The sequence below is a fragment of the Astatotilapia calliptera genome, chromosome 12 (genome assembly GCF_900246225.1).
Source record: "Astatotilapia calliptera chromosome 12, fAstCal1.2, whole genome shotgun sequence".
NCBI lineage: Eukaryota > Metazoa > Chordata > Actinopteri > Cichliformes > Cichlidae > Astatotilapia > Astatotilapia calliptera.
In genome coordinates, this window is record NC_039313.1 from 22,675,719 (window position 1) to 22,693,482 (window position 17,764).

The 17,764-nt window shown below is 39.4% G+C and overlaps 2 protein-coding genes across 4 annotated transcripts; one reads left to right on the forward strand and one right to left on the reverse strand.

Moving 5' to 3' along the window:
- Positions 1-421: 421 nt before the first annotated feature.
- Positions 422-12,250, reverse strand: abhd17b (abhydrolase domain containing 17B, depalmitoylase). 2 transcript variants are annotated; one of them, XM_026188424.1, is made up of 5 exons: positions 12,111-12,250; positions 11,686-11,986; positions 10,100-10,576; positions 1,407-1,586; positions 422-838 (listed from the first exon to the last, which is right to left on the reverse strand). In XM_026188424.1, the coding sequence occupies exons 3-5, from the start codon at positions 10,564-10,566 to the stop codon at positions 619-621; spliced, it is 867 nt and encodes a 288-aa protein (XP_026044209.1). In that variant the 5' UTR covers positions 10,567-10,576; positions 11,686-11,986; positions 12,111-12,250; the 3' UTR covers positions 422-618. The 2 variants fall into 2 exon arrangements, with proteins under 2 accessions (XP_026044209.1, XP_026044208.1); XM_026188423.1 differs by having other exon boundaries at positions 11,686-12,248.
- A 338-nt stretch (positions 12,251-12,588) lies between these two features.
- On the forward strand, positions 12,589-17,347 carry c12h9orf85 (chromosome 12 C9orf85 homolog). Of its 2 annotated transcripts, none has more exons than XM_026188811.1 (4): positions 12,589-12,767; positions 13,649-13,755; positions 15,123-15,236; positions 16,639-17,347. In XM_026188811.1, the coding sequence occupies exons 1-4, from the start codon at positions 12,666-12,668 to the stop codon at positions 16,880-16,882; spliced, it is 567 nt and encodes a 188-aa protein (XP_026044596.1). In that variant the 5' UTR covers positions 12,589-12,665; the 3' UTR covers positions 16,883-17,347. The 2 variants fall into 2 exon arrangements, with proteins under 2 accessions (XP_026044596.1, XP_026044597.1); XM_026188812.1 differs by having other exon boundaries at positions 15,123-15,254; positions 16,639-16,702.
- The last annotated feature ends 417 nt before the right edge of the window (positions 17,348-17,764 follow it).

Here is a 17,764-nt window from a genome sequence, read left to right on the forward strand (position 1 = left end):
ACAGTTCTTCAGTGACAGTTGATACGTGCAATATTAAGTAGAATGTTAAGAAATATATAAGAAACAGTACTCAAAAAAAAGAAAAGAAAAAAAGAAGAATTCATGGTGACTGCAGTGCGTTAGACCAAATCTGTCTGTAGAGTCAGACTGAGTTCAGTTGAATTTGAGTGAGTCTGGTCCAGCACAGCTTGTCAAAAGTTTCTGTGGACCATGTCCTTCACAAAAGGCAGCAAAAATGTGGCACATACACAGTCATACATGGCAAGTACACATGGTATGTTGCCTGTGCACACGTCTGCTTCTCCTTTTATTCACACACAGAATTTCACAATGTGCAATTTTCAACATGATAGAAAGAAAATTTAAAAAAGAAAAAAGGAGAAAAAAAAAAAAAAAAAAAAAAAAAAAAAAAAAAGAGTACTTCACAGCTGCAGCGTGTGGAGCAGACGGTGTGGGCAAGCCCAATTTATGGGCAGTCAACCATCAAAATGTTGGTACAACACACAACTTCTAGTTGAATTAGAATAAAATGTTGTACCCCTCATTCATCATTCGGCTTCTCCTTAAATCTGGGGCGGTGTTCTCTTCTTCCCTCTCCGCCATTTTCCCCCAGCTCCTTTACAAGTTGACTAGCTCATGTGCAACAAACTGCTTCAGTCTCTCCAGGTACTGTCCATAGAGCTCCACATCGTTGTGGCCGGCCCCTTCTACCCAGAGCGGCTCCACTGGGCGCTGACAGCGTTCATATAGTGCCAGCCCGTGGGAGAAATCAATGACCTCGTCTTCTGTACCGTGGATCACGAGTACTGGTGATGTTACCTTGGAAATCTTGTCGATGCTTTGGAGAGAGAGAGAGAGGGGGGGGGGGAGGGAGAGAAGAAACAAGAAAGAAAAAAAAAGAGAGAGGAAACATGTCAGAAATAGGGAAGTGTAAAAAAAAAAAAAAAAAAAAAAACCCACACACAAGAAAGAAAAAAGGGAAACGGAGGCTTAGTTAATGTTCTTGCTACTAAAAGTATTCTCTAAATGAATGAATTAAAACAATAATTAACTGGAAAAAAAAAAAAAAAAAAGGAGCACAGCTAGTTTCCTGATTTTACACCAGGGGGAGCTATTGAATATCTGCTTTTTTAAGGACTCTCCTGGGTGCTTAACTAGGAAGAGAGGTGGGAGGAAGGAAGGGGGGGGCCCATAAAGAGAAAAAACAAAAAACAAAACTTACTTCCTGAATTGCTGTCTTATAAATAAATCCAGTTTTCAACTAAGCTGTGTGCTTTCCTTGGCACATTTATTCATACAGTGCTGCGTTATTAAATGCACGTGAGGCCGCAGCCCTTTAAGTGTATACTGTGTGGCAGATTTAGCCTGACTACCACATATGCCATCTGTCCGTACGGTCCACTCACTTTGGGAAGGCATCAAAGCAGTATGTCTTCTTGGTGTCAGGGAAAGCCACTCTCATGCCAGAGGTGAGCGGGGAGTGGAGGATGACTGCAGCAGTCTCATAGCGAGAAGCCAGGTCTACAGAGGGCACGGTGCCAATGCTCTGACCATACACGATCACATTCTCTGGACGGATACCATACCTACAAGGAGGACAAACAGTACAGGAACATCACCCTCTGCTTATCGTGAATAGGATATTTACACTACTAGTAGCTAGATACATTTTGTGTGCTCATCCAGACACTGGCAAGCATCCAGTTGGGCCTTCAGTTAATTACACAAAGCAGCTTAGCTGGCAAAACAAAAAGAGCAAATGCTTTATTTTAGGATCCACATTTATTTATCAGAAAATGAGGCTTACTCATACACTTATCAGTAAAACCATCATGTCAGGGACTCTGTGATTACAGTGACTCCTAAAACAAGCACACCAAGATGTGATCAAGCTATAGCTGAGTAAGTCTGTCTTTGTGCTGCTTTTCAGGGCAGCTTAAAAAGAGGACCACCCCTAATGTCTCGTGATTCAGAAGGGGGGGGGTGAGAGCAAAAGAAGCTGAAATAGAGCAAAAGGGACAGATACTGTATTTAGGGTGAGGGAGAAATAAATATAGGTGGGGGGGAGCGGCATTCCACAGCTGATTACAGAGAACGTGACCCACTCTTGCTGACGACCTGAAAACTAGTCTGAAAACACTGCATTGCTGCTGTCTCTGCCGCTGCACTGCTGGATTTTGCACGGTAAAGTCACAACATGACAAATAAAGCTCTACTCTAGTATTAAAATTAGGGACTTCAAATGAACACTAACATTAGAGCCTTAGCTCTGCAGCACTCCTATAATACACTGATGACTACACGAACACCAAAGTCTAGCAGCGCTTTAAAACGCTGTGATGGATTAACATACTTACACCCTTTGCAAGAGAACAACCTGCAATAATGTAGTGTTGCTGCTATTAAAGGTAACAGACTTTAAGTGCAGGGTGATGTATTAAATATGGAAATGTACACACAGGCGCAGCAAAGTCTAGCTTGGACACAGTCACGAGCAGCAATATAGGAACTGTTTATTGGTATCAGCTGGTCTTTACACAGTATAAATAGGGGTGAAAAGGTTGGCACTGCATGGGAAAAGCATTAGCAAAGGCTGATGCTACAGTATTAAAAGCAACTTGACTTTCAGCTGACTGCAATGTACACAATTCGAGGAATGAAAGCCTATCTTGGTTATACAACACAATATAGCTGCTTAGGTAACAGACGAATTGTAAGGACAAGAACAAAATGTCAAGTCTTTGTACAAAACTGTAGAAGAATGACAGCGCCCTTTCTGATGTGGCAGCGCCTTTGCCTGAAACTGAACCATGGTTTGAAAATTGCCAAATTTGACGAATGGATTATTAAACTTAAAAATAAAAAATAAACAACACTCACTATAATCAAACTGCCGTCCCCCTTCCCGTAGCCCTACTGAAGAAAGGCCATTTCTCAGAAGCTAAAAGCTAATATAATGCTAAATATTAACCTAATTGCCTGATTATGAGAATTTTTGGCAACAACTTCTGTTATTTATGGCATGTTACTTTAGCTTCAAATAAAATAAATAAATAAACAAAAAAAAAAGGAAGAAACTGTAAGGAAGGTAAAAATTAAATAAATAAAATTAGAAAAATCTGAAAACCCATCATTCAGCTGGACTGCTGAGAAACCTCCAAGGGCAATGGCCATTTAATTTGGGCTTCTGATGTAGCCAGCAAATAACTGGGCCATGACTTCTTGTTCCATCCTTCAGTCACTGTCTGTAAATGGGATGGCCATGGTTTCAAGACTGAATTACAGCAAATGCAATTTGTCTTTTACTCTTGACACCAACTGTGTACCTGCTTACACTCAAAAATTATTAGTCACTAGAACTCCGACAACAAAAATAAATCAGACAGCAAACAAGAATCATTTCCACATATAAAATGTAGTAGTAGTAGTAGTATCACCACCTCTCTATAGGCATCTGGGAACTGAGGAGAACAGTTGCTTTGGTTTAAAGAGCAAAATGTATATACAAATCTGTGTACACTGTTCAGCATTAATGGTGCACTCACAGATGTGAAAGCTACCCTTGCTATGTATCCTAATACCGGCATACAGGCTTATGAACCCAATGATCCTATAACAGCTATCAATGGGCCAAAGAGCAGGGAACACCCTGGAAGAACCTACCGCAGAGCCAACACAGACAGAGATAGTATTCATGCTCACAATTACTCAAATGGTAACATTTATAATCACCAGTTATCCCAGCATATACCTCTTTGGACTTTGGAAGAAAGCCAGTGTACCTCGGGAGGGCCCATGCAAACAGGGTTAGCACATGCAAACTCTGCACAAAAAGCCCTCAAACCAGGAAGCAGGAACGTCTTGCTGTGGAGCAACAATGTTAAACACTGGCCGGGATAAGGAACCTTTAAGATGATAACTACACATTGACTGTTTCCTAGTCTTTTTATTTAGTTGCTTAAGTCCCAGCCAACACCACACTCCACTGCCTTTCGGCTTGCTCCATGGTTCCGAGTTGCACCAATCCCTCAAACCTTCAATTTAGTCCCCTGACACAAATCCATTCTATTATGCATCACGTCCTCCCTCATTCCCCTATTGTGTGTCTCACTCCCTCTTGACCACCCACCTCTTGCGCATTGAAGACCAAAAATATCCTCCTTCCACAGCCGTCACCATCACAAACATATGCTCAGGAAGTCCTGCGCATATGTACAGCAATTTATAAAAAAAAACAAAAAACAAACCACAGATTAGAGTACCATCTGCACTACAGCAGGGGAATTCTTCACTGAAATGCTCAATGATCCATTATTACACTTTGTGTACAAGTACATAGGGGTGATGTGGACTGAAGTCAGTGAAAGTGAATTAAATCTATTAGTATGTGAGGACATTAAGAAGAGTTTGTTTCTGTGCTGAAGAGAACAGTCAGGTGAGAAATCAAACTCCACCCAGATTACTTCATAGATAAAGCCGGCTTGTCTCCAGGCAACTAGTGGTATTTAAAGGTAAGAAAAGCAAACAAAGAGCATCGAGCTGCCTTCCTCGTGTCTTGATGCATGCTGATGTTTGGGAATTTCTCCCCTCCATTCATTTCCAAGAAGATGGATAGTGCTTGCGACCTGGATCAATAAGATTATTGATGAGGAAGTGAGTTTCCTGTTTGTTTTTATTGGCCACAGTGTGGAAACACCTTAGTCTGAAAGCTCAGGCATTGGTTGCTAGGCTACCACTCAATATTAGTCTAGTAGGATTGACTGCTGGCATGCCTTCACCTCCAAGGCAAAAGAAAACAATACAGTGCCACTTCATGTTTAAACACACAAATACAGCAAGGAATTGGACCAGAGGCCTTCATCAACTACTCGCCCTCTTCCGGCACTTGATTTCACAACATATAGTTTCATCGCTTCTAAAATAATCTTTTTCATTCATCCATTAAGCACACTCCTAGTGTGATACTGGAGGATGTACGTGTAGAACCCTGCTGACTCACATTATCTCACCCACTCCCAGCTCAGGTGAAAGGCGTGCCATATCCAGTGAGGCATGGGAGTGTTTTGGTGGCAAAGGCTGTGTAGTTGTGCTTACACAGTCAGCAAAATGACAGGTGGCTGGCCTCTGTCAGTACAGAGTAACACAGTAAAGTGAAACCCACACGAGTAAGTGAATACTCAAGAGGAGGTGAATTTGCACATTGCTGAATCATACAGTGAAAAAACATTGAAGGACGCAGAAAAACAAGAAAAGGAGAAAGTGTCAGGTTACAGTGTTCAAAATTCAGTCAGAAAAGAAACGCAGACCGCTAGAGTTGAGAGCTCATTTCTTCTTAAAAGCTGGAAGCCTGATCTAACATGAGATACAAGCACGAGGTATGTAGGCAACCGACTAATGTGAAGCCATGCAGAGAGGCCTTTTGATGTGATAATGCCATCTAGTCGATTCATGTTCAGCGAGGTCAAAAGGCTGAATTGTACTCTCCATCACATACTCAGTCAATTATAAATCTGACACAGCCCTCAAGATCAGGCAGAGACAGCTGAGAGAAAGACCAATATACTAGAAACCTTATTTAAACCAATCTAAAGATTCTGCATGCAAAGACTAAAATATTGATAAAACTGTAAAAGACTCCCTACAGACTTAATTTTGTTTCCAAAATTAAGTCTGTAGGGAGTGTTAAACTACCAAAATATAATTCAGTGATAACCAAGCAAGTAATCCTAAGTGTTGATTAAAAAATAAAATCATAAAAGTCAGTCATTTTATCTTTCTGTGAAAAAAAAAAGCCCAACGCAGCATTAATATGAAGTCGAGTTACTTAGAATTGAATCTGATGTACTGCAGCACTGGCCTAAAAGCAGAACTGAGTCCTGAACTGATATGGTACAAGATAGCAAAAGGGTTTTGTTGACATTAGCCAAATACTACCATCCAGAACAAAGGAAGAGTGTTGATGTTAGATTTCTGATAGTGGGAATATTTACATAATGTGTATATAAAACGTAACAGGAAAATGAGCAGAGCTAAGGAGAGAATGACACAGTCAAGGCTATAAACCAAGAGATCCAGGGATCAAGGGAACCACAAATTTCAAATGGACGCACATCATTTGCTTTAGCAAAAAAAGAAAAGAAAAAAAAAAAAAAAAAAGCCTTGTGTGTGTAATGTTGTAAATTTTAAGACTGATTTGTAAACACAGAATGTGATGCAATCAGCTAGACAGCACAGTAAGTGGTCAGGTTTGCTCCAAATCTGATTTCAGTCAGGAGTGGGGTTGTAACCAGCTGGGGAAAAAAAATTTATAAAATCAAATCATTAGCATTTCATCACAATGTTTGTTTGAGGGTTTTTTTTTTTGTTTTGTTTTACATCCAGGTTTCATTTACTCAAGCAAAAATAAGACATTTGTTTAAAAAAAAAAAAAATAAAATAAAAAAATAAAAAACAACCAAAAAAAACCAAAAAAAAAAAAACAACCCTCTTAAAATAAAAAACATTGATTTCTGTGAAATAATGTTAGGTTGCTTTTAATGTACGCAGGAGATGTGTGCTTTAGCGTATGGTCACCCCCCAAAGGCATGTGCAAAGCAAGGAAAAACCCTGGTATGACCACATTCCTACTACCACAAGGTGAAACGTCATCCAACTCCAACTCTTCCTGCTAACCAAGAAAACTTGAGAGACCTACATGTAGGTGCAGTGATGTTAGAGTAACAATGGAAAGAATGAAAGCTTAATCAGAAGCGTTGCTTCATGTGACGTGGGACACACCATGTCGACAAGTCAGCCAACTTTGCCCAACTAATGAGAACTGAGATCAGATATTGAGGTAATGCACTTTGACACTAGGTACATCTGATGTTATTATCAAGATACAGATTAAATGCTACCTGCTCCAGTGAACCCATGTGACAAGGAAGCAGCTGAAAGTAGCTATACACACACACAGACACAAATACAACTAGTGTCTACACTGGCCTTTAGACTGAAGAGAAAAAAAAACAAAAAACAAAAACAAAAAACACTACAACTTAATGTCCTGCATCTGTTTTGCCTTGTACGCAGAGAGTGGATTTTCTAAGAATCACATTGAAAAGCTAAATTCTAAAGCTCTAAAATACCTTGATGTCTCATGACCTTTTCTTAAATGCTGACCATTCGGGTACAGAAAGCTTTCTCAGACACTCAGCACCTGCCCATTACTAGGACGGACAGATTACAAATGTGTGCATCTGTAATAAAACACTGATATGAAGCACAGGACTGAAAAAACAAAACAAAAAAAAAAAACAAGTCATCTAACCTTGTTCAACTCGTCTTTGTTGCAAGACCCATGGGTCACGTAGTTTAATTCTGCTGTGGGACTGCTAACCATGTGACTACAAAGCACGAGATATGCAGTCAAGCCCCAAGGTTAGGCCTTCAGGAAAAGAAAAAACAAATTCTTGTTCCTAAAAGGCTCATCTTATCTCAAAGACATTTCTTCCAAATAAACCTACAAAACCATGAGAACCTGTATTTGATGCCCTGCTTCAGTGATCGTACCTGATGGTAGCAAGCAGTGTAAAAAAGTTAAAGTGGCCTGAAGGTGTTAAATATGGAGCCGAGTGAGTAGTGTTAGCTTTTAAGTCAATCAGCTAATGACAACATGTTGCCTTTGCATATTATAGCTACAGTCCAAGCAGTTTTACCAGTGTAAACTAGATTGTTATTTTGACTTGGAGAAGTCGTTAGTGATGTTTAAAAGAAGGGGAAAAAAAAAAAAAGCAGGGACAAGCAATCAGGTCATTCCAGGAGTGTGGTTTCGAACGGGTGATGAGAAAAGAAAACAATCAAGCCTATACCTACAGACATGTGACTTTTAACCACCAGAAAAGCAGGTTCTTTTTCATCTTTACAGCAGTGGCTTGCTTCTTAAATGCAAAAGCCTTACCGTCAATTTTCTAGTTAAACTCTGTAGCTTCCTTATATAAGAGGTCCTTATTTACAGAAGCCCATTCATTAGATTCTGTGAAAGTGCTTGGGGAGGTTCACATCAAAAGTCAGCAGCTAATAAACTGTAAGATTTGTTGTCAGTGGCTCTTAGCAGTGTTATCAGCACTTTAAAGCTCTGCAGTGCCAAAACCTTCATTTAGTACAGAAAGAACATACTCCCACACTAGCAATAACACAGGAGGAACACTCCACACTTAAAGAACAGCTTTTTTTTTTTTTCCCCCCCAAAGGCTGATCTCGATCATTTTGTCTCCTTTCTTCCAGCATTTTTAACACTTCTGAAGTCTCCCCATCTGCTCTCTTAGTAATTTGTCTTCCAGCAGGAAACATACAGACAAGCAGTCTTACTGGATGAAATTTTATCTTTCCCTTCTCCCAAAACAAGAACTCACAGATATAATGGACATAGTACTCACACACACACACACACACACACACACCCTCCACATCCTGTTTCATCGCAGCAGGTTGATGTTTGCTTTCTTGCTTCTACCCTGCATGTATAGGTAGAGCTTCAACTAAAAATTATTTTCATTTTTAATTCATCCCCCCCTAAATACGTTCCAGCTAGCTGTTGTGTAAAATATCAGGAACACAGTGAAATAGGTCTACCACAGATTCCCCAGATCAAAGATCTACCTTCATCCACTTCCCCCAAAATATCTTAGGAGCGGGAACTAACAAGTATTTTGGGCTTTGATTCAATAATCTGAAAAGCGACTGATGAATTCTGTTTACGTTTCAGTTCTACTTATGTTTTGTTTGTGGGTTTTCAGTACAGGCACTCTACTGGCAAACCTACAGACTTTAAGCACAATGTGGTGACACAAAGGACAAAAGAAGGAGATGACGAGATGGTTGGAGACAATAAGCAGACGTCCTTAAACACAAATGGAAGGAAGTGAAGGCCACAGCGTTAGACAAACTGATAAGCACTGCTTACATGTAAGACGACCTTATCTGGGGGAAGGAACTGAAGCTGAACAAGAGTTCACACCTGCAGTAACAAACTATTCATGAGCATGAGGACCAGATACAAGTGATGCAGAGAACGAGTTCTTTATACAGAGTCTTTCATAAACCAATTACTAAGAAGTTTGATTCTTTAAAAAATAACTATCGAAGTGTAATAGAACAAGACTTCAACTGCAAACTGAATTCCTGCTGGGTCGTGTGCACTTTGAAACCACAATAAGATAACAGAAAGTCCTGAACAAGTAGGTTATCATCAACTGGGAAAACATAAATACCAGTTTCCAATCAGCCAATAATTAGTCACCTGTACAAACATGTAGCAGAGCAACCGCTCACACCTACATATTATTGGAGGAGGGGGCGCAGCGTAATCACAGAACCCACGTTTCTTCGCCTACAAGAACATCATGTCATCCCCACTAAGCCATTCCTCATCATCTTCCCTCATGATTTTGTGAAGTTCTGTTAAGTAGTCATCCCTCCGCCCCCAGCACCTTCAGAAGTTCACATCTTCTCATTTTTGCCCTTTTCCATCTAAATCATCATTTCCTTCACTAATCCTCATCATTTAACACTTTCTAAAATGCCCCCATATTTCTACAGCATGCCAGAAACACAGGTTGACACTGTTGTTATTCATAATATTCCTGTTAGCAATACAAAGCTGCCAACCAAGACATAAAACAGGGACCTGCTATTAATATGACTAATAAGGCTTTAAATATTACCACCACACACACTGTAGGGGATTTTTTTTTTTTTATAACCATATTCCTTACAGTTTTTTGTGTTATGTCACTTCACTTTCCCCTTCAGATACTCTAATTTAAAAAAAAAAAAAAAAAAAAAAAAATCCAATCATTTCAAGTACTGTGGGAACTTTACTTTTCCCTAAAGTTCATCGGGTTTAACTCCTTGTTTGTCATGAGTCATCTAAACGGCCATTTAGGTTCATTTCTCCATGCTATCACATCCTATCACATCCTAATAAACAGGTTTTGAGTGACTGCAGGAGTCTTGTGCATTCACAAATAAGTCTCTTACAGGATTCTGCATACTGCTCAGTTGTTTTAATATCACGTCATTTTATATTACTTATCCATCCATTATAACGCTTCATTACCGTGATCGGAGCGCCTGCCAGGCAGCATCTACATCAGCGTACAGGTTCTTCTCCGAAGGCTTCCCAGAGCTGGCCCCATAACCAGAGTAGTCGTAGGAAAAAACGTTGCAGTTGATCCGTGAACCGAGGCCAATGTAGAAGCTGCTCATCTGGCCCAAGTCCACTGCATTACCGTGGGAGAACAACAGAGTATACCGGGCGCTGGGTGAGCAGCGGACAAACATGCAGGCAATGCGGCTCCCTCTTGAGGTGCGTGTCATGAAACACTCGATGGCCTCCTTCTCACGGGCCGAGTACTGCCAGTCAGCACGCTCGGAGAGGTGCAGCGTCCATCGGCTGCCACTGTCATCACACATGAGGCTGTAGGTCGGCTCAGGGGGTAGAAAGGCCAGCTTTGAGGCGATCTTGCTGGGGCACGGTGGACAGCAGAACAGGCAACATAGCTCACTGAGCGATAAGTGGTTCATCCTCAAAGTGCTGCAACAGAGAGAACCAAAAGGATTAAAGTAGAAATATCCCATAGTGAGGAAGAAAACACACCGATATGCCAATGCATCCCACAAGAAAGATGCTACAAAAGCAAATCTCTGCCAGAGTTTCGAAATTAGGTTTTTCTACATATACAACTATATCTGTTAAGCAAAGCAGGGGATTTCTTGGACGAGGGGCTTGAGCCAGGCTGCTGTCATTTTTAAAATTTTATTTTTTATTATTACACTAAACAATCTCCCTCTCTCTCTAAAATGCAGAGCTCTCTCGAGACAGGATTTTAAAGGGAGATGACCCTAGCCGAGTGATTTTTCTCTCCATGTCTACCCTGAGGCTTCACAGTCACTCAGAGAATTAACTTGAAAGGCTTTTTTGTCTCTCCCTGCACCTGGACCCCTACCTTAGGTTACCTCTTAAGATATTCTAGCTACTATGAAACTGCAGCAGTGATGTCAGCACAGCTCCTTTTTGGTAAAACATATGGCAGCTGGAGGCAAATCTCCAAGTTATCTTAGCCAGTCATGCTGCTTTGTAATGTGACTCTTTAACCAAGCAGGGGGAAAAAAAAATGCTCACTAATATCAGATTATGACAATGTGTTATATGGATTACCTTTCCTCTTTCCTTTGGCGATAGCTCCTCTGACCAGCCACAGCACTTAGCAGCTTCATAGATGGACATTTCTGTCTGATATATTCATAAATCTTGCAACTGATTTGCTTAGATCAGTCTAAAGAAACGACGCTAAACAGCTGCTGGAAATTACTTGATTAATCTTACTCACACGCTGCTGATTTTTAACTCAGCTGAACTGTCTGTATGATACGTGGGTAAATAAACGGCTGTGTCAGGGATGACTGAGGATGGGGACGACAATGGAGCCTATTTGCTTCCTACATTCTTACCACAAAGTCCATTCCAAGCAGAGGCTAAACGGAGCCCCGCGGCGATTTACTGTAAAATGGTGGTGGATGTAGCAATGTGTTCACAGAGATTACAGTTACACCAGGCTATTTGTGAGGGTTTCGTTTCTAGCAGCTACAATTAGCTGCAAAGTATGGTGTACCAAGTGTACATATATTCCAAAGAAAGCTTACCTGGACGGCGGCTGGGGGTTTGTTTTGGTTTTCTTTCTGTGTTTAAAGGTGATAGTACTAGGTAGACGTCACCGCAGTCTTGAGATATCTTCGCACCAAGCCAACTAACTTATCTTCTCGACACCTAGAGCTTGTCGAGGTTATCCTTGGCCAGATTATCCTCGGTTAGCGATGTCAGTTTGAGTGTGTATTATCCTTCTTTAATTAGTATTAGCTGGCAGCTTCGTTCTCCGGACCACACAGTCTTCTGAACTGTCGTTTCCTTTATTTTCCCTCCTTTCGGTTTTCTCAACATACGGTCCTGGACGATAACGACATCGACTCATTCGAAACGTTCAAGTTTCTAAAGCACAGCAGTGAAGCTGATAGGAAAGATAACAGTTTAAAATTCACTCAAATCTAGCAGACGTGTCCGTGCAGCTTACCAAACAATTCACAGCAGTATCACCTGCCACCGAAACATCACTGCTTTCGTTGTGAATATCGCCCAGCCCTGCTTGTTATCTTGGCTTGAGGAAAGAGAGGCGTTCATTGACAGCTCTGTGGACCAATGGGAAAAGAGGTCGACAAAACGACTCCCCCAATGACTTTGATGTTTATGGGCGGTCCTTCTAGACGCCGCAGTCTGAGGATTTAAGTTTTTTAGGATTGACAACCAATCAGAAATTACTATTGGAAGGCATCGTCCAATCAGCGTCCACAAAGGTGTTTCTAGTTCTAGTCGGTGATGTCATTGACAAGCTATAATTTATTAAGTGTGTTTGTAAATGTAAAAAGAAATTCTGACTTTAAAAAAATAAATACATACATGAAATATACTGTTTTATTAAAATAACACATTTTTCTTTCCTTTTTTTACGTAGTTCTCAATGACGTTTCATGACGCGTTCTTACTTCTTCCGGGTTAGTGCTCTTGCTCGGCGGCATGGTGCTTAGTTTGTGTATCTGTGTAACGTGTGTGGCTAAAAAGGTTTAATAACATGAGTTCTCAGAGAGGTAATACATCTCGATCGCGGGGCCAGAAGCATCAAAACACAACTGCGTTTAAAAACGACAAGTACGGAGCGACTACACAAGTGAAGGTGTGTCAGCTTTGCTGAGCTAAGTTATTTAGCCTTGTATTGCATTTTGCATTTGGGCCATTTTATCAATCTTCAGAATATTTTCGGCTAGCCCATTTCAGATTTTTCTAAAGGTTTTATGGTCCAAAGTTTGGACGTGTGTGTGCTGTGAATTTTTTTTCTTCGTGTATCAAATACTTTTCAAGATATTTGAAAACTTGAGGTGTCCTACCATGAATTTAATTTCGAAAAGTATTCTGTGTGTTTAATTTTGCATTATTGTGAAACACAATTATATCTAATAAATGTTCAGAAATTACCTGAATAGTCTGAAGACTTCAATGTGAAGTTTTTATTAGCGTTCTTGAATGAGTCTTGAATTTATTATTTTATTTTATTATTCTTAGTTTTTCTATGTTATAACTAGTCAATACATTCTGATACATGGTAAGAAAGTAAGAAAGGCTAGTGAAAGTTTCTGACTTTTATCTTTAATAGTTTTTGAGATACTCGTGTGTCACGTCATTTTACCATAGTGCAAAAAAATAATAATAAAGTTGTGTGTGTGTAGCTATACTTGTACAGAAACGATTATATAAGCTAACTATGCACAACAAAATTTGTAGGTAAATCTTCAAACAGAATGGTGATTTGAGACAGAGTGGTCTTATTGCTTAATTAATGCTTCCAATAAGTGTTAATTAAGGAAAGTTAAACTTATTCACAATATTCATTTATTTGAGAAAGGCTGAGACTGTAGGGAGTTTGTACTTTTTTCTTCCTGTCATTTCTGCCAGTGATAAATCATTTCCTGTGAAAACTTGTTTATAGCTCTTGCTTTGTTAAACACACATAATATTTGAACATCTCTATTGTCTTTGCTTCTCTAATCTCAATTGTAGAAAGCAAATTCAAAGATCCATGATGGGCTTTGTCAACGCTGTAAAGGTGTTCTTGAGTGGAAAGTTAAGTACAACAAATACAAGCCGCTAACACAGCCTAGAAAATGGTAAGTATACATAAGTATTGCAGACTTTGATTTCAGTACGCAGGGCTAGGGGCAAATTCTTACAGCTGCTCATGAAAATGCACATCAAGTAACAACAAAGCAGTCGGTGAATTGAAGAGTTTATTTCAGTTTAGGGCTGCCACAAACGATTATTTTGATAGTCGACTAGTCACCGATTATTTTTGCGATTAGTCGACTAATCAGATCATCATCCATTGGACATACAGCTTATTGCACCAGCAGCATCTGCTCTTATATAACTATCATTAGCTTACAGCTTTAAGTGTTTAAGGTATGTGCTAACTAAAAATAAAGACAAGATGATAGTTTATTAAATTTTAATGAAATCTGCAGATTGTTGTGGTTTAATAAACTCCTTGCTATCTAAAATATAACAGGACACCGGAGTAAATTCTTGAGCATCTCACACTTCTGATAATCAGCTGTCTGCTTGACGTTTATTCAGCTGTGTAAAAACTTTAATCTCAGCCAAACCGATTTACTCAGGAACAAATAAAATACTAAAAAAAGCCAAACAATAAAATTTTGAAGTTATCTAAGTGACTTATATATATATTTAACCTGAGTAGCGAAAGACGGCGGTGGGTTTGAAAACGATTTGCCGGGAGTCCGGTGTTCTCACGGCTCTAGTTAGCCTAGCCTAGCCTCCGGCTAGCTATCGAGCTAGTGGGTAACAGACGTCTCTGAAAACGTCGGAGCACTTTTGAAAATATGTGGTGTCTTGATAAACTGAGCAGATATTTGAGGTTTACACAGCTACATTCTCGCCTGAAAATATGTTAAACATTTATTTTGTGACCCAGAAAGAATAATAAGAGTAAAACCAACTAGCTGCCACCATTGTTGGAAACTGAGCTGGGCCGCGCTATGAATTCTGGGACACAGCTTCTTCTTCTTCGGGGTTTAACGGCAGTTGGCATCCTTGTACATGCAGTGCTGCCATCTTCTGTTTCAGTCTGTTATTACACTCTTAAATCCTGCTACTTATTCCTGCGTCTTTCAGGATCTTACAAAGCTTCAAACGACACGTCGACTATTAAATCAGTCGTCGACGATTTTGATAGTCGACGTAATCGTAACTAGTCGACTAATCGTGGCAGCCCTATTTCAGTTTATCAGCTTCTTTTTTTTACCTGTGCAAAAAATGAAACTACACCACAAACATTCTTTGCTTATTTCATATCGTGCATGATTTTAGCCATCTCATTTTTTCATAGTGGCAGTGAAAATTAGCCACTAAATATTTTATCTCCACTGCTTAGAAGAATTTTCCCAACACATGGATATATTGTTTTAAGTGGCAAGTTAAATACATTGGTCTTAATAACTGATTGTTTTTTTTGCAGTGTCAAGTGCTCCCAAAAGACAATAAAAGATGCGTATCACATCATTTGTAAGCCCTGCTCTCTTCAGCAAGAGATCTGCTGCAAGTGTGGGAAGAAGGAGGAGATTGTTATTCCGTAAGAGGATAAGTTTGCGTGTGTTTTGTCCTTATATACATTAATGTACAAAGTACGAACTCACCCATCATTTCTTCATATTTTGCTTCCAAGGTGCCAGAGCTTTGTCCTCCGCTCAAAACCTGTTTAAAAAAGGTCTTGAGCAATAGTTCCTCAGGCTTTCAGAAAGTCTTTCATAGTTTTTCTTTGAACATTGGCTGCTTTGTCCACTCATTTCCAGTCCAGTCCTTGTACCTGAGCATTTTTTTTAGGATTTTTTCTTTGTTAAGCCACTTAATACTGACCTATGAATCATTCAAGCTTAACCCCCCCCCCCCCCCCCCCCAAAAAAACAAAAAACAAAAAACAAAAAAACACTGCTAACCCAAAGGAATAAACCAGTGTCACATCTCCATTTAACAGATATTCAACAAACAACAAATTGTATGTTTAGGCGTTTTGTTCCCATTTCCTTAGCTGAAGCTTTGAAAGTGCCAAAGAGAAAACTGACAGCCAAAAGAAAAAAACCCAAGAAATCTTGCATATGGTGTGCAGTATGTCTTTAAGAAATTTGACGAAATTAAACAAAAGAAGAAGTGCCAGGCCTAAAAACAAAAAAATATCTACAGCAGATGAACAGTATCTAAAAATGATGTTCTTAAGAAATGGGGAAAAAAATTCAGCAAAGATCTGACACAGGACCTGTGAGATGCATCTGTTGTGTTCACTGAGGCGTCATTACAAATGCTCTCAGTGGAAGGGTGGTTGTCAAAAAGCCATTCTTAAGGAATAAGGAAAGGCTGAGGTACGCCGCATTACACAAAAACTGGACTGAAAATCAGTGGCAACGGGTCTGATGGAGTGATGAAACCAAAGTTTTTGGTTCAAATCATCAATCAAGCTGTGTGGGATCATCTTGTCAGAGAAAAGGCAGCTGACATCCAAAGAAGAGCTTTCAGTTTTCAATGTTCTGAGAAAATCAAATTTGATGACACCAGTTAATTTTTTTTCCTTTCACACTGGCAACAAGTTTTTAAAATGAACATGAATTACAGGAGTTTCTACATGTGTTAGATTCCTAAAGAGACGGGATAACACCGAAGTGATTTAAGCAAATGTATTTTCATCTTTTATCACTGACAAGCACATACACATAATACTGTAACTACTGTAAGTCTGCCACCTTGTGGAGAATAAGATACATTGTAGCCAATACTTGACCCTGAACATCATTTCATGGGCTTCTCATATTTTTAAGCATTGCTTTTGGCATCTAAATGCTTCCACTAAGTGTTAATTAAGGAAAGGTAATTTCCTGTAGCTTGTTGAGTTACTGACTTTGTGACAACGCAATACTGGAAGATTTGGATTGTTGGTGCAAAGTTAAACAACAGTTCTTATATCTTTTTTCTTCACCGTGTAGGGTGAACTCACATCTGGAGCAAAACGAGCAAGAAGTTGATGAACAGAGAAAGAAGGGATGTCGACGAAGGAAGACAGACATGGATGGTTTGGACAGTGATGATGATTATGATGATGATGATGATGACTTTGATGACTGTGAAGAGGAGGAAGATAAAGATTTAGACGAGGACTCTGCAGCAAAAAAGCCACAGAGAAAATCTGCTGTGCTGCCGGACCTGTCGCCAATCAATATTGAAGATTAAACACAATAAGAGTTCTTTTCAAACCTGTGTAACAAATGGGATTTTTTGGGGCAAAATACAGTATCGGGTTTGTTGCAGAAGCTCTCTTAGATTAATATATGGCAATAAGCCGATGCTGCCTGCTTGAATGCAGAGCATGAAAAAGGAAGTCAGGTGGTGAAATGCACAAAAACTGCCAGATGACATCAGAGGGAGCAACGTAATTTTTCTTTTTAACTGAGTCGGTGTACTTTCTAAAGAATCTTTAGTTCTGTAAATTGTTTAAACTGCCATAAATAATGTTTTATAGCCTTTCATGCATTTTGCAAACATTTTGCAATAAATCACACTGGTTAGTAATGTGTTTGCAGTGTTCAGCTTTATGCCGCTGCTGAGCAGTTAGTACACCGAGAGATGTTCCTAATATTTTGGCTGTTGATGTTTATAGGTTTGGCTATCGGCTATCATAAACTGAAATGTATCCAAGACGCACTGTATATGTTTTTAGTTAAGTAGCACCAATTATTGCCGTTTTTTATTTGATTTTCTTTTGTTTTATTTGTGTTTAAATATTAAAATCTTCAGAATATCACTGATTCTTCTAAAATGTACAATCACATAAATGTAATACAGCAGTTTTTCCTCAGACTAACTTTAGAAACACTGAAAATCTTGATGTTGCTGAATTTGAAAGGAGGATATCTTGAACATTTTGATTACAACTCACATTAGTAAACTCACAAATTATGAAAGGCTCTTGGTGTGAGGAAAGCTAGAACCTCTACTACACATTTAAACATTTATCATATTCTATACAAACATTCACCAGTGTCATCTGCTTTTTGTACATACACTCATGAGACACTTTATTACGTATATCTCGTCAGCACTGAGTTGGACCCC